The sequence below is a fragment of the Panthera onca genome, chromosome F1 (assembly GCF_046562875.1).
Source record: "Panthera onca isolate mPanOnc1 chromosome F1, mPanOnc1 haplotype 2, whole genome shotgun sequence".
In the NCBI taxonomy this organism is placed as follows: Eukaryota; Metazoa; Chordata; class Mammalia; order Carnivora; family Felidae; genus Panthera; species Panthera onca.
In genome coordinates, this window is record NC_138355.1 from 18,825,071 (window position 1) to 18,839,295 (window position 14,225).

The 14,225-nt window shown below is 37.3% G+C and overlaps 1 protein-coding gene across 5 annotated transcripts in view; it reads right to left on the bottom strand.

Annotated features, from left to right (window-relative positions):
* Positions 1-14,225, bottom strand: part of RC3H1 (ring finger and CCCH-type domains 1) — an 86,118-nt gene that overhangs the window by 21,754 nt on the left and 50,139 nt on the right. For all 5 annotated transcript variants that reach the window (XM_078441092.2, XM_078441089.2, XM_078441090.2 and 2 more), the window contains 6 exons: positions 10,134-10,252; positions 8,264-8,376; positions 4,671-4,952; positions 3,904-4,118; positions 1,723-2,093; positions 723-890 (listed from right to left, as the gene is read on the bottom strand). In XM_078441092.2, coding sequence (XP_078297218.1) covers positions 723-890; positions 1,723-2,093; positions 3,904-4,118; positions 4,671-4,952; positions 8,264-8,376; positions 10,134-10,252 — 1,268 coding nt within the window. The remainder of the gene's footprint in view (positions 1-722; positions 891-1,722; positions 2,094-3,903; positions 4,119-4,670; positions 4,953-8,263; positions 8,377-10,133; positions 10,253-14,225) is intronic.

Sequence of the window (14,225 nt, forward strand, 5' to 3'; positions counted from 1 at the left end):
ATTAATGAAATGTTTTACTCCTGGGGCATACTAAGTCTCGGGCCCAGTGTATATTTTACGTTTACAGTACAATTGAATCTGGACTAGCTATATTATTTTAAGTACTCATTAGCAACATGTGGCTAGTGTTTACCATACTGGACAGCACAGATCCAGAGATTCGATGTAATCCTAATAAAAACTGATACTTTTGTGAACATCAACATGTTGATTTTAAAATGTGTTTGGAAATTGCAAGGACTAAGAACAGCAAAGGTAATATTGAAGAATAACAAAACTGGAAATACATCACCACATATTAAGACATATTATAAAACTATACTAATACAATGTGGTATGACTACAAAGACAGAGGATATAGATCAATGAAACAGAAGAGAGTCCAGAATCTTTTACAGTTACCCGACTATGACAAAGGTGACCTGATTATGATAATGATGACTGCAGAGCACTAGGGAAAAGATGGCCTTTCATTAAATGGTGCTAGGTAAAGGACATATCCTACGGGGGAAAAATGGATCTTCACCCCTAACACAGTAACAAGAATCAATTCTAGATGGATTACAGATGTAATTGTAAAATAAAATAATAAACCTTTTAGAAGAAAACACAGGAAAATATCTTCATCATCTTGGAAACAGCCAAGATTACTTAAACAAGACACACAGCAAACCAATGATGGAGGAAAAATTGATAAATGGGACTAAAAATGATGTGCTTACCTCCTCTTGATGAAAGGCAGGAGGCAATGTCGGTGAAGGTGCAAAAGGAGGTGGAGAGATAACCTTCCTTTCCTCTAGCTGGGCCATTATTTCCTTTCGTCTGCGATGTAGCTCATCTAGACTAGGATGGGGCTGAGGAGGAGGAGGAAGCCGGCTATAAGGAGGCTCCTGAAAATGCAAAGTTTAGTAAAAACTGAGAATTTCAGAACACATTAATTCATTTAGCACATATTTTAAATAGACAGCAACTTGTATATTCATCTCAATATGTGAAAATCCTGAGACTTACTGCAACAAAGCAAAACAAAATAAGTAACCCACCCAAAAAAACTCTTGAGGATTTCCCAAAGAGCTAAATTTAAGTTTCTTTTTCTTAGCCAGAGACCATAATTTCTAAATAAAGTTGGCCCTTGAACAATACAAGCTTGAATGGCAAAGGTCCACTCATAAAAATTTGTTTCCATAAATACAGTTCTGTAAATACATTTTCTCTTACGATTTTGGTAACATTTTTTCTCTAGCTTACCTTATGGTAAGAATACAGCATATAATACATATAACACACAAAATATGCGTTAACCAACTATTTATGTTATTGGTAAAGGCTTCTGGTCAACAGTAGGCTATTAGCAGGTAAGTCTTCAGGGAGTCAAAAGTTATTACATGGGTTTTTGATTGCATGAGGCAGGGTTCTGCCCCTTAACGCTTGCATGGTTCAAGGGTCAATGTAGATATAGAAATGTTAAATAAACTAAACTTCAGAGACTAAGAAGAGTTAGTGGGAGTGGGGTGGGGTTTTTTATCCCTTTTAATGGTTTAAAAAAAACCAAACAAACCCCAAAATCCTACCCAAATTGTGAAAAGATGTAAAAAAGGAAGGGGGGGGGGGGAGTTTCTTACAAAAAAGAATTAATCAAAGGGTTATTACCATGGCTAAAAGGTATATCACTGCAACAACAATCAAATTAAATCTATATAGGAAGAAAAAAGCCCAGCATACTCTGATGTATGAAGGTCTGATCTGAGTTGGATGGGGAGCCACTGGATAGTAACCCTCCATCTGTTGGTATCTTTCTCTGGATTCTGGCACATAGGATGGCACTGCTGCAGGTGGAATCTCAATGGGAATAGGACTTTCTCGGAAAATCTCCTCTCTTGTGTACGACTGAGCAGGGTACACTCGGCGGCCATCATAGTGTGGCGGGTACATAGGTGGATACTGTTGTGGCTGTGTGCCATACTGAGAGTTTACTACACGATCCTGGAGATAGGGTGGATAGTGATCCAAGTAGGGAGGACCAGGTTCAGGAGCAGATGGTGGCGGTCTGACAAAGCGGGACATACACTGTGGTGGTGGAGTGTAGTACATACCTGTACAATGCAGAGGAGGAACCAAAAACAACAATAAGCCAATCTATCTTTTCATATTTTCCCTTCTGAAATATCTCAACACTAAAGAATTAAAAATCCATTTCTTTAGGTTTTCCCTTCTGCTTATGTCGTCAGGCTAACTTTATGAAAAATAAGCAGAAATTAACCTTAATCCTTAAAAGTCATCAAAAAACCTAATCTATTTATAATCTACAATAGCAGACTGGCTCTCTCAACTGACCATCTTTCTGGTGTGCCTTAACGCAATGCAAACATTGGAAACCAAAAGACTACCTTCCCTTGAGACTTGGGTTCCACAAATCACTCACACGAATTCTGAATGTGAAACTGAGTTAACTAGAAAGCAACAGGGCACACAAACTGTGTGCATAGTAGCTATTGCATAGCTCTAGAATTCTTGAGACAAAAGTTGTGGCAGTAGCTTCCTAATTTTCAGACTTTTGTCTCAAGTGATGTGATCCTGGCGCACAGGTAGGACCCCAAAATTCTATTTCTACAGCTTCCTCATTGTAATTGGGCTTTTTTAGTAGCTACTTCTGAGAGTCATTCCTGGAGGCCTAGCTTAAGCCTACTTCTCCAATACTTCCACTGATTTTGTGGGTATCTAAATGCCATGCATTAAACCTCTTTCTGCTTAATGCAGCAAGAATGATTTCTGTTATCTGCCAGTGGACCCTGACTGATACAATGTATTTAAGTACTCAAAAGTACTTGAGTTTTTCCTGTGATGGATGGCCCAAAGGAAGATACAAAAACCTTTCATCATATTTTTATGTGTACTGACAATGTCATACCAATTTAAAGCTATTCTTTTGAAAGTAGAGAAGGCATTTCTGATTCAAAGTTAAGATAGCCTTGGGGAAAAAAGGAGAACATCTTTAATCTATCCCAGTTTAAAAAATAATAGCACTACACTGTCTCTGACAGAGATCCAACACTTTAGTTTAAAAAGGAGTGTTCATGTTTTTTCATAGCAATTGTGTATGTGAAGCCTCTTGGTCATCTCCTCTATTATCCATACCTGGTATTATCATTAAAACTGGCTAATTTTTCAAATTTGCCTATTTCCTTTAATCCCTTCTTCTTTCTGAACGCACTAATCTAGGCCTCAATACTCAAAACCTGGTTTAACAACAGTCTCCTTACTACTCCTTGACTCTAGACTGTCATCTTTGCAATCCACTTGTAAATTTATCTTTCTATTCCCATACCTCTAGTTAGAGCATTCTTCCATCAAGTCTTTTTGATTCCTTAATTCTCAGTGATCTCCCTTGAGTCTTGCAGTTCATCTCTCCCACATTAACTACCACAATGGAACACTGAATTTTAAACACACACATACCCACATATATATACAACATATGTATGCTCACACTATCCTTTATTAATATTGATTCTACACTATCAACTCTCTATACCATGTATGCTGCATTATTCTCATAAATGTTACAGGGCCCCCAAAAGTATTATGTGATAACTGAAAAACATAGTGTGTGTACCCACCATAATATTCTTTCCATGGTCTACTTGGGCGACTTGTTATTTCCACAAATATATGCACATATTTAATATACAACTAGCTTTCAGTGATTTGGGCAGTTGGTTTATTTATAAAGCTTTGCTAACTCACTTATTTTATACTATTTAGTTGATCATAAAGTCTCAACTTTTTCTACAGTATTAAATAAGTGCATTTATTTACCTCGAGGCTTCTGTAAATATGATCACTCTTTCTTGGAATTGTTCTAACTCCTAAGAAAAGTGAGCAACATAAATAAAAGATCATTACCCTGCTGATAAGGTGCTGGTTCAAATGGTGGGGCAGCTCCTCGAGGATCCTGATAATAAACATCTGCCTGTTGCGCTGGATATAACTGAGAACCCCGTGGGACCATCTGAAGGGGTTTGGTGACAGGCATGGGAGGCAAGTCTGTTGGCCCCCTTGGAGGTACAGGATGTGGATTCACAGGTAAGGCAGAAATACTCTTAGGGACAGATTCCAGCCTAAAAGAATAAAATTCCAAAGGTCAACTTTAAGGTCTCAAAAATACTTCTAATATACACATATTGTAAATGTAAAAAAAAAAAAAAAAAAAAAAAAAAAAAAAAAAAAAGCCTCAATTTGGGTAACTTTTTCTTTTTTTATTTATTTTGAGTGGGGGCGGGGGGCAGGGTGGGGACACGAATGCATGGGTGAGCAGGAGGGGCACAGAGAGAATCCCAAGCATGCTCCATGCTGTGAGTGCCTGAACCCACAAACCGAGAGATCATAACCTGAACCAAAATCAAGAGTCAGATGCCCAACCAACTGAGCCACCCAGGCACCCCGGAAAACTGTTTTTTCCTAATAGTCATTTCTTTTACAAAATTTGTAAACTTTGACCTTATCTCACTTATGCTAATTATTTCTTAAAACGAACTGGCATAGAAAATAAACAAAATATAGCCAAAAATGAGTTTTGTTTTTTTTTTAAACCAAAACACTGATTATCTTTCTTCCCTCTACTTTGTTTATAAAGGAGAAATTTTAAATAAAAATTAGGAAAAATAACGTACAAGTCAGGAGGGGATCCAGGGGCACTACTGCTCAGATGATCTATCTTTCCTGGTTTCAGACTAGAATCGTAGGTAGGGTCTGTCCCTCGTGGAATCAGCTGTGTTACCGTATTCCCTGCTGATACAATTCCATTTGGCAGAGCGGGGGTTTTTCTGCTAGGCAGATCCACTGCACCTTCATCTGGAAGGACAGCTGCTGAGGGCAGGCCCACCTCATTAAGTTGACCCAAAGAGGCACTCAGGGGTCTTCTGGGAACCAGGCGTTTGTTCATTTTACGAAACCTATATAAAAAGCAAAAGCATACACCAAAACCCAAAATTATAAAAGCGAAACCAAGCACTAAAATGTATTTAAGAAACAGATACAAAAGGAAAAGATGCCAAGAACATTACTTTCTGGAAATACTCTTGAAACACTGGCTATAGCTATCAACCTGAAAACTTGTATGTGTGTATACCCTATAAAATGTCAGGCAACACATAAAGTATAAAATTCCTTATAAGTATTTGTAACATTACTAATCATATTAATATTTGTATTATAACTTACTTTATTGTAAGTTCTATTTCTCAAACATATTTAGAGGGGGTAAGGAAAATCTTTAGAAGACAGTTTCTGAAATATTTTGCTTTAGCTTCCCCACGAATGCCGTGGGATACAGTGACTCTATACTGTAACAATAAAACATAAAGCCTGTGTACAGAGGAAATTTTGCCATTTATTCCAGTAATTTTTTTTTTTTTTTTATTTTAGAGAGAGAGCATGATGGGGGCAGAGGGAAAGAGTGAGAAAGAGAGTCCCAAGTAGGCTCCACGTTCAGCACAGAGTCCAACGCAGGGCTCGATCCCACAACCCTGGGGGGATAATGACCTGAGCCAAAACCAAGAGTCGGATGCTCAATACACTGAGCCACACAGGCTCTCCTCCATTAAAATTTGTATATAATCAAGAATATTAATTTGTATCAGATTCGATTCAGAGATGCTGATGCTATGTATGCCTACACAAAATTGAAATTATTCTAAAAGTGGATTAGTGAAAACATAATGCCTAAATATAAACAGATACTGCAGTATAAAAGGCATGTAGATTGTAAATCTAACCACAGGAAAAATATTAAGCCAAGCCATCAGCCTCTACTACCCTTGTTCCTCAACGATGAAAGCAAATGTATTTACTCTTGCTAGAGCACTTTAAAAAATAATCTCAAAGACAAACTCCCATAAGAATAATGCTATTTTTCCAAATGTTTCCCATATTGGACAAATTTTATAGGGGTGGGGAGGAGACACTACTCCTCAGACATAACCACTGTTAGCAGTTTGGTACATAATCCTGCAGATTTTCCACTCCACACACTGCCTTAATATGTATGTAAGATTGTTATTAACAGAAATAGGGTTGTAACTTCTTCCTTTCACATTCTGGATATTCCCTTACGTTGGTACATTTTAGGCTATTCCTATTTTTTGCTAAAAAAAATGCAGTAACAGGTGCTTCTGTACATGTACTTGCGACCTTGTGTAACTAACTAGAAGCAGAACAGCTAAGTCTACTTACTCTATGCACATTAGAAACTATTATAATGTTCCAAAACTATTATAACTCCTACTGGTAATATTTTAAAAAATGTCCTTTTTCATTATCTTATCACACACTGGGTAGTATTACAGTCTCTATGAATTTGATAGTTCAAAATATAATTTTGTCTTAATTTGTATTTAACAATCAATGAAGTTGAACATACTTTTACATGTTTATTACTATTTCTTCTGTGAAGTGCTTATATGTTCATGAGCCATATATTTACTGGTTCTTCGCTTTCTTACAGATTTGTAGCAACTCATTTTGTGTTAGGGGTACGTCCTCTGTATGTCATTTCCCCAGCAATCTTTTTTTTGAATTCTGGCGTTTGGGCCTTATCTTAACTTTTCTGTAATCAAATTTATCAGTCTTCTCCTTTATGGATGCTGGGTTGTCATTCTTGAAAAAATCCTTTCCTATTGTAAGATTAGGTTAACAAAAACAGCAAAGATCCCTAAGTAGTGTATCATTTCCTTCTTAAAGATTTAGATCTCTGATACGTTTATAATTCGGTTTGGTATAAAGGTAAGAATTGAGTTCTAATGATTTTTCAAATGGACAGCAGTTGTTTCAATGTCATCTTCTTTGTTACTGATGTGAAACTCCATCTTCAGCACAAATGCTCAGTTCCTATTGTGTCTGGCATTCTTTCTAGATTTTCCATTGTACTTCATTGATCTAGCTATTCCTATGCTAAAACCAGTCTCTATATGCACTTCAGCTCATAATACACTTTAAAAGTTGATAGTCTAGTCCAGTCTGTTGAAAACTTCTTTTTTTCAGAATTTCTCTGGCTGTTTGCACATACTTACTTTTCCCAATGAATGATTTTGTTAGATCCTAACAATCATCATGTTAAGGTTTTGATTGAGATTTCACTGAATTTACTGAGAAAATAAAACCTGTATAATGGGAATTTTTATCCAAGAACACAGTATCCTTCTTTATTTATTCAATTCTTCTCTTTTTTAATTTAATTTTATTTTTTGAAAGATTTTTTTAGGGGCGCCTCGGTGGCTCAGTCAGTTAAGCATCTGACTTTGGCTCAGGTCATGATCTCACGGTTTGTGGGTTTGAGCCCCGCACTGGGTTCTGTGCTGACAGTTTAGAGCCTGAAGCCTGCTTCTGATTCTGTCTCTCTCTCTGACCCCCGACCCCATGTTTATTTTTGAGAGAAAGAGAGAGAGAGAGCGCGTGCATGCACATGTGCACACACAAGCAGGGGAAGGGCAGACAGACAATCCCAAGGAGGCTCCATGCTGTCAGCACAGAGACCGATGCAAGGCTTGAATTCACAATCTGAGAGACAATGACCTCGGCTTAAATCAAGAGTTGGAGGCTTAACCAAGTGAGCCACCTAGGTGCCCCTATTCAATTCTTATTTGCCTAGGTAGCTTACTAATTCAATTCACACCGGTCCTCAATATTTCTTGTTAATTTTTTATTTGGTATTTGTTGTTGTTGTTGGTGGTAATGCCAACGGGAGCTTTAATTTCCATTCTGGTTATGTTTCCCATTTTAGTTTATATGAGTACAATTCATTTTCTTTTCTTTCTACTATGTGCTGGAAAATTTAACATCAGTGGAATTATTTGATCTCTGAAATTTAAAAGAATCTGGGAAGTTAAGCCTGGCAATAAAATAATTTCTTGAATTGAGCAAAGGGCAAGTTTTTCCACTGGAAATACATTATTCAATTATTTAAAATCAGTAAGTTAGAATGGATGAAAATTCTTAAGAGTTTTAATTTTGGGGGGAAAGTGCAAATGACTCACTTCTATATTTAGTTTCCTATTTGTGGCCACGATGTAATGAAAGCTGAAGAAACTGCTTCAGTTTTCTTAATTTTTACAATTCTGTATTACTTTCTAAGTATTTCCCATTCATTAAAGAGAATGCAACTACTCTTTTTCTGTTTCTCAACAGTGGCAAATTATTCTACTTAGTAACTCTACCTTATTTTATAACAAGTCATTAGAAAGTTGAATTTGATAACCTTTACACTTACTTCTCCAGTTCCTCCTGTGAGTGTGCAAATGTACAGCTGGCCCCACGCGGACATCCTCCCCTCTGCTTCATATCTCGACACATGTATGTTTTATATTTGCTGTGCTGTGGAGGCTGAGACCAAAATTAAAACATTAGACGCTGACTTCAGACTAACTCACACAATTATCTAGACTGTGCAGAGCAAAAAGTCACTTAGAAAGTCATTCTGTCTAAAGTCTAGGAGTCCAAAAATAATTAATTAAAAGAACGGAGTCCTGATTTTTTCATATGTTGGCATAACGTCTCAAACATGTAACATCACATAAATCCTGGATTAAACGTCATAAGGGCTTTATGACTTTCTTTCCAGGTTCTATAATGGACAAACCACTGGAGTTTAGGACCTTCAAATGTCTAATGTATGTCCTAATATTTGTTTTGGACAATATTTAGTATAGCTATACTTCCAATGATGTTTTCCTATGAGACAACACAAATCTATAGTAGGCTCCATACCTGAAAAATACTCTGCAAACAATTCTTGATATGCAGAAGAACATATCAAGGACTTACAATATTTCTAAAAGTACAAATGAAACTTATTATTTGCAACTACCATACAAGACAAGGAGGATGGACGTGGGGAGTTAATGAGGTATCAAACATAATACTAAGTTAAATGAAATTTGATGCATTTTATCACTTTTTGCAGAACTTAGATTAATCTTATTATTTTTGTTACATTCTTTATGATGTCTAATGGAACAGAGATTTAAAAATAAGTTTTTAATCTTTATTTCTTATCATAAAATAAAGTCTGGTCTATGCTTAGACTATTCAAGAATTGTACCCATATTATTCTACTCAGCAGAATACTTTTTAAAAACGACTTTTAAGCAATCTCTATACCCAACATGGGGCTTGAACTCACAACCCCAAGATCAAGAGTGCTCTACCAACTGAACCTGTCAGGCGTCCCGCCACCCCCCAACTCAGCAGGATATGTTTAATATTTCTTGCCTCTCAAAGAAAAAAGAAATATTGAAGAAGCTACTGTGTGTGTGTTTTTTTAATTTAAATATTTATTTCAGGGGCGGGGAGCACAGAGAGAGAGAGGGAGAGAATCTCAAGCAGGTTCCATGTTGTTCAGCTCAGAGCCTGATGTGGGGCTTGAATTCACGAACCTAATTATGATGTGAACCAAAATCAAGAGTCAGACGCTTATCTGACTGAGCCACCCAGGCGCCCCGGAGAAGCTATTGTTAATATCTACCCGAACCCTATAAATTAATATAAAATTTTAATTTCACAAGCTTACGAATGCAAAATAGAAGATCTAATAACTCTAACATAAATCCTGAGGGCAAAATAAAATTATTGGGAATAAAATTAAAAACCAACCATAACATAAGCTCTTACATTTTACTGCCATACACTTCATTTAAAAGTATTTGAAGAAAATTTGGCCCACTGGCACAACAGACATTATATGGATAAAAAATGTTAAAATACTGCTATGGAAGAAGTATTTACAAATATGTGAACAGTACTGGACAGATACAGCATTAAAAAGTGATATATATTGTCTAATTGAAATAGAATAGGAACCAAAGAGAATCATTTACTTAAATACATACCTTTACACACAATCAAATGCTGCTATATATTCAATGTGAAACATGACTCCAATACAACATTAGATCAACAGGATTATTTAATTTCATTGTTGCCACATAAGATTACTAGACTAATCCATTAAATTGGCTGCTCGCCATACTAATTTACAGTTCTACAGTCATAGTCTCAAAATATTCATGTCATCTTGTCGGCTTTGTATCTGTCACAACATCCACAGTGCCTTACTTCTAAGTTTCAAACATTCCCCTTACCTGCTGTTGGTCTGCTCCCTTTTTGCTATGGTTCTGGATATAGTCTACCAGACCATGGACCACCGTACGCACAGCCACCAGCCCATTTTCTAGCTGTTCCCAAGTGGGAGGAGGAGCATCTACATAACAAATTAAAAAAAAATTTTCAGTGATGCTATTTGACGTTCCCACTATGGAACTAATTAAAAGAGTTAGTATCAGAACTTCAGTGAAATCAAGTTAGGCTTCATGTAGCTTTTCAGGTAATAACTTATTTGCCTAAACATCATTTTAAGGAATGGACTGTAAACTAAAATGACTACAGGGACAGGGAAGCTAACATAAAGAAATTAAGTACACCAGACAATAAATGGCGACTGCCATTAGACCCTTCGTGTTGGAAATGACAACAGAAGAGTGACAGGGGCTGTGCTGAACTGGAGTATGTCCCACATCTATGGTTGTGGTTACCTGTCAACTTTAGTGGATTACTATGATGTGATGATGCAAAGCTAGCACTGCCAGATACACACTGTTCCCTAAGCAAAACTGAAATTTGAGATTTTCACGTAAAATTACCAAGTTTGTAGGTATCAGAATCTAAAAAATTCAGAATATTATGCAGATCCATACTGTGTGGTCCAAACAAAACTTAATAGTGGACTAACCAATCTGTAATGTCCATTTTGAAATTCTGCATAAATCAAGTATTGGTAAACAGAATGTTTACGAAGTTTAATAGAAGAGTTAACTATATTAAGCAACTCTACTATATATCTTCATTTAGTAAGTATCTGTCCAGTGCCAGCACTGTGATTTTATAAAGGAAAAGTTAACTACAAATATGTTCTCTAAGAGAAAATATAAAAAAAAGGGAGAAGACAAATAGATAACTTCCTGTTGGAGACATTCTGAAAGACTTCTAGGTGATGGCAAGTGAATGAGGCTTTGAAGGGGACGTGGAGTTTCACTTGGAAACAAAATGAAGATGTAGAGAAGGTGAAGAGAAAAGTCATACAAAAGGTATTTTTCAGAATACCTACTAATAAGTCGTAGGTATTGTTCTAGTTGCTGGGGAAGCAGTAGTGATCAAAACAAAAATCCATTATATTGAAAGAGAGGAGACAGACAATAAAATAACCAAAATACAAACTATTTACATAATGATGACTTGGATAAATGGAGCAAAGAGGGGAAGTGGGACAGGTATGTGTAAAATTTTAGACTGGGTGGCCTGAGAAGGTCTCCTTAAGAAGGTCACATTTGATTAAAGACCTGAAAGAAGGGCATGAGTACGTCTTGTGGATATATCAGGAGAAAAATGTTCTAGGGAAAGGGAAGAATAAGTGAGAAGGCTTTGATGTGGTAGGATGCCTGGCATGTTCTGTAGAGGTGAAACTGGAAAGGAATGAATCAGGTGGAAAAGAATAGGAGACAAGGTTAGAAAGAAGTAAAGAACCCCAGATCATGTGGGGCCTGGTAGGTCACGGGCAAGAGTTTCACTTTTAGTGAATGATGGAAACCATCAGAGAACTTTTGAGCAGAGGGTTAAGAGAATCACTCTGGCTCCTATGCTAAAAACAGACAGACAACAGGAAGCTATTCCATAATCCCTGAAGAGAGATGAGTGGTAATAGTGAAGGTGATAAGCAGATGGATTTTGAAGGGAGGGCCTACAGAATATGCTGTTGGATCAGATGTACATATGAGAGAAAAAAAAGTTATGGAGGTGTTTGCATGGAGAAAATGAAATGGAAGGTTGGAGCTGCCACTAAAAGGAATGGGAGTGGGGTGGGAGCAGTGCTTAGAGCTCACTTTTGGACAGATTAAGTCTGAAATTCATACTAGACATTCAAGTAGACCTTCTGGATATTGAGCGAGAAGGTGGATATACAAAAGAATTCAGGAAGGAGGTTTGGGCTGGATATAATACATGTTTCTCAGATACTTTTTTTGTTGTTGTTGTTCATTTATTTATTTTGAGAGAAAGAGGGAGAGAGAGGCAGAGGGAAAGAGAAAATCCCAAGCAGGCTCTGCTCTGTCAACGCAGAACCCGATGTGGTGGCACCCAATCTCCCGAACCGTGAGATCACAACCTGAGCCCAAATCAAGAGTTGGAAGCTTAACCTACTGAGCCACCGGGTGCTCCTGTTTCACAGATTCAAAATCAAGTGCTACATACACCATTATTTTATGTGTCACCAAAACAGAAAAATATATTGTTAATTAGATTATCATGTCATTATTTATACAGATGCATCCCAATTTCAGAAATGCTAAGATCTGAAAAAAATGTGGGCTTCAGAACTGATGAAATATAGTAAATTTGTGAGTTGTATAAATACTATTTAAAGCTATGAGACTAGAGATTATCTAGGGAATGGGTATAAACAGAAAAGAGATACATGGATTAAACTATGGGAGCAATCCAAAAATTAGAGGCTATGAAGATGAGAAATCAGCTCAGAAAGGAGGCTCAGGAGGGTCCAGTAAAATGAGAAGGAAACCGTGGTGGCTTAGAAGCCGAGTGAAGAAAGTATTAAAGAGGATCAGACAGTGAACAACAACATTAGATGTTGCTAACAGGTCAAATAAAATGAGAACCAAGAAGTGATGTTTGAACTAAGTACATGGAAGTCACTTGTGACCTTGACAAAGCAGTTTTGGTTGAATAGTGGAGATAAATGCCTGATTGGAGTGAGTCCAACAGCAGGCAAAAAAAAAAAAAAAGGAGGGGGGGGACGGGGAGCTGTGTTTGTTGACAGAAATACTCTAGTAGAGAAGGAAACTTGGTGATATAAAAAAGAGGATACTGGAGTGACATACTTGTCAAAACGGTATTAGAACATGAGATGAGAGAGGGGCCTTAGCTTAGAGGCACAATTTATCCACTGTCACACAAGGAGAGCAGAAAACACTGTCAGGAATGCAGACAGACAGGCTGGTGGTGGGTGGGGCAGTGAACGTGAGGAAGTGCTCTTTTGATTGCTCAGAATAAGAAAGCACAGTAGTGAAAAAAGAAAAATGACTGAGTTCTAGGAATATATCTGACCTGGTTTGATTAAGCAATTTTGGTAGTAAATCCTATTAAGGCACGTTGATAAAAACCAGAGGGCCCTGAAGGCCACTGTCAAGAGTTCCAAACCTTATTCAATAAAGCAATGGGGTGCCACTGAAAGTTTATGAGCATAGAAATAAGATCAGAGATGTGATTTATTTTGCAGCAGTAAGTGGACTGGATTGGAAGAATTAAAAGAACAGAGGAAAATGGAAGTCATTTGGTCTTGGGGAAAATAATGCAGCCCTCACCCAGGCAGTATTAACAGGCATGGGATAGAGGGAGATTGTGAAAAAAGATAGATCCTATTGTCTGAAATGATATGTAGAGCAAGTGAAAGGCAAAGATATGAACTAGGACAAAAGACTCAGGTTTTAAGTGTAAATACCTCAGACAGTGAGGTCATTTAACAGAGAAAACACAGGAAGAGCTGGTATCAAGTGAAGAAGAATTTGTGTTGAAGAACAAAGAGGAGATGATGGAGAATCTCAGAAAGCATTTGTAAAGTAAGTCTGGAGTGATGAAGAGATAACAGCGTTAGAGATAATTTGGGAATCTGTTCTCTACAGAGAGTAACAAACGACCATCACCAATAGAATGCAGAGAAAACAAAATTCTAAGAATACAACTGGCCTACTCCTCAGTGGGCAAGAGAGGAAAGAGTGGTCAAAGTAAGCATATCTTTATAATAAGGGATAAGGAGTTTTTTTGTTTTGTTTTGAGGGAGAGAAAGCATGTATAGAGGGAGAGAGAGAATCCCAAGCAGGCTCCATGCTGTCCAGAGCCGAGCCTGACATGGGGCTCGATCTCATGAACCGAGAGATCATGACCTGAGCTGAAATCAAGAGTTGGATGCTTAACCGACTGAGCCACCCAGGCGCCCCAGGAAAATTCTATATTAAAAATTAGTTAACAACATCATCAAACGCTAAAGAGAAATCAAGTAATTTGAGGACTGAGAAAAAGCCTTTGGAATAAGAAATGGGATAAATTGCTAGTGAATGGTAAGAGTTTTAGCCAAGTAGCATGAATAAAACACAGGGACAGCAATAGGA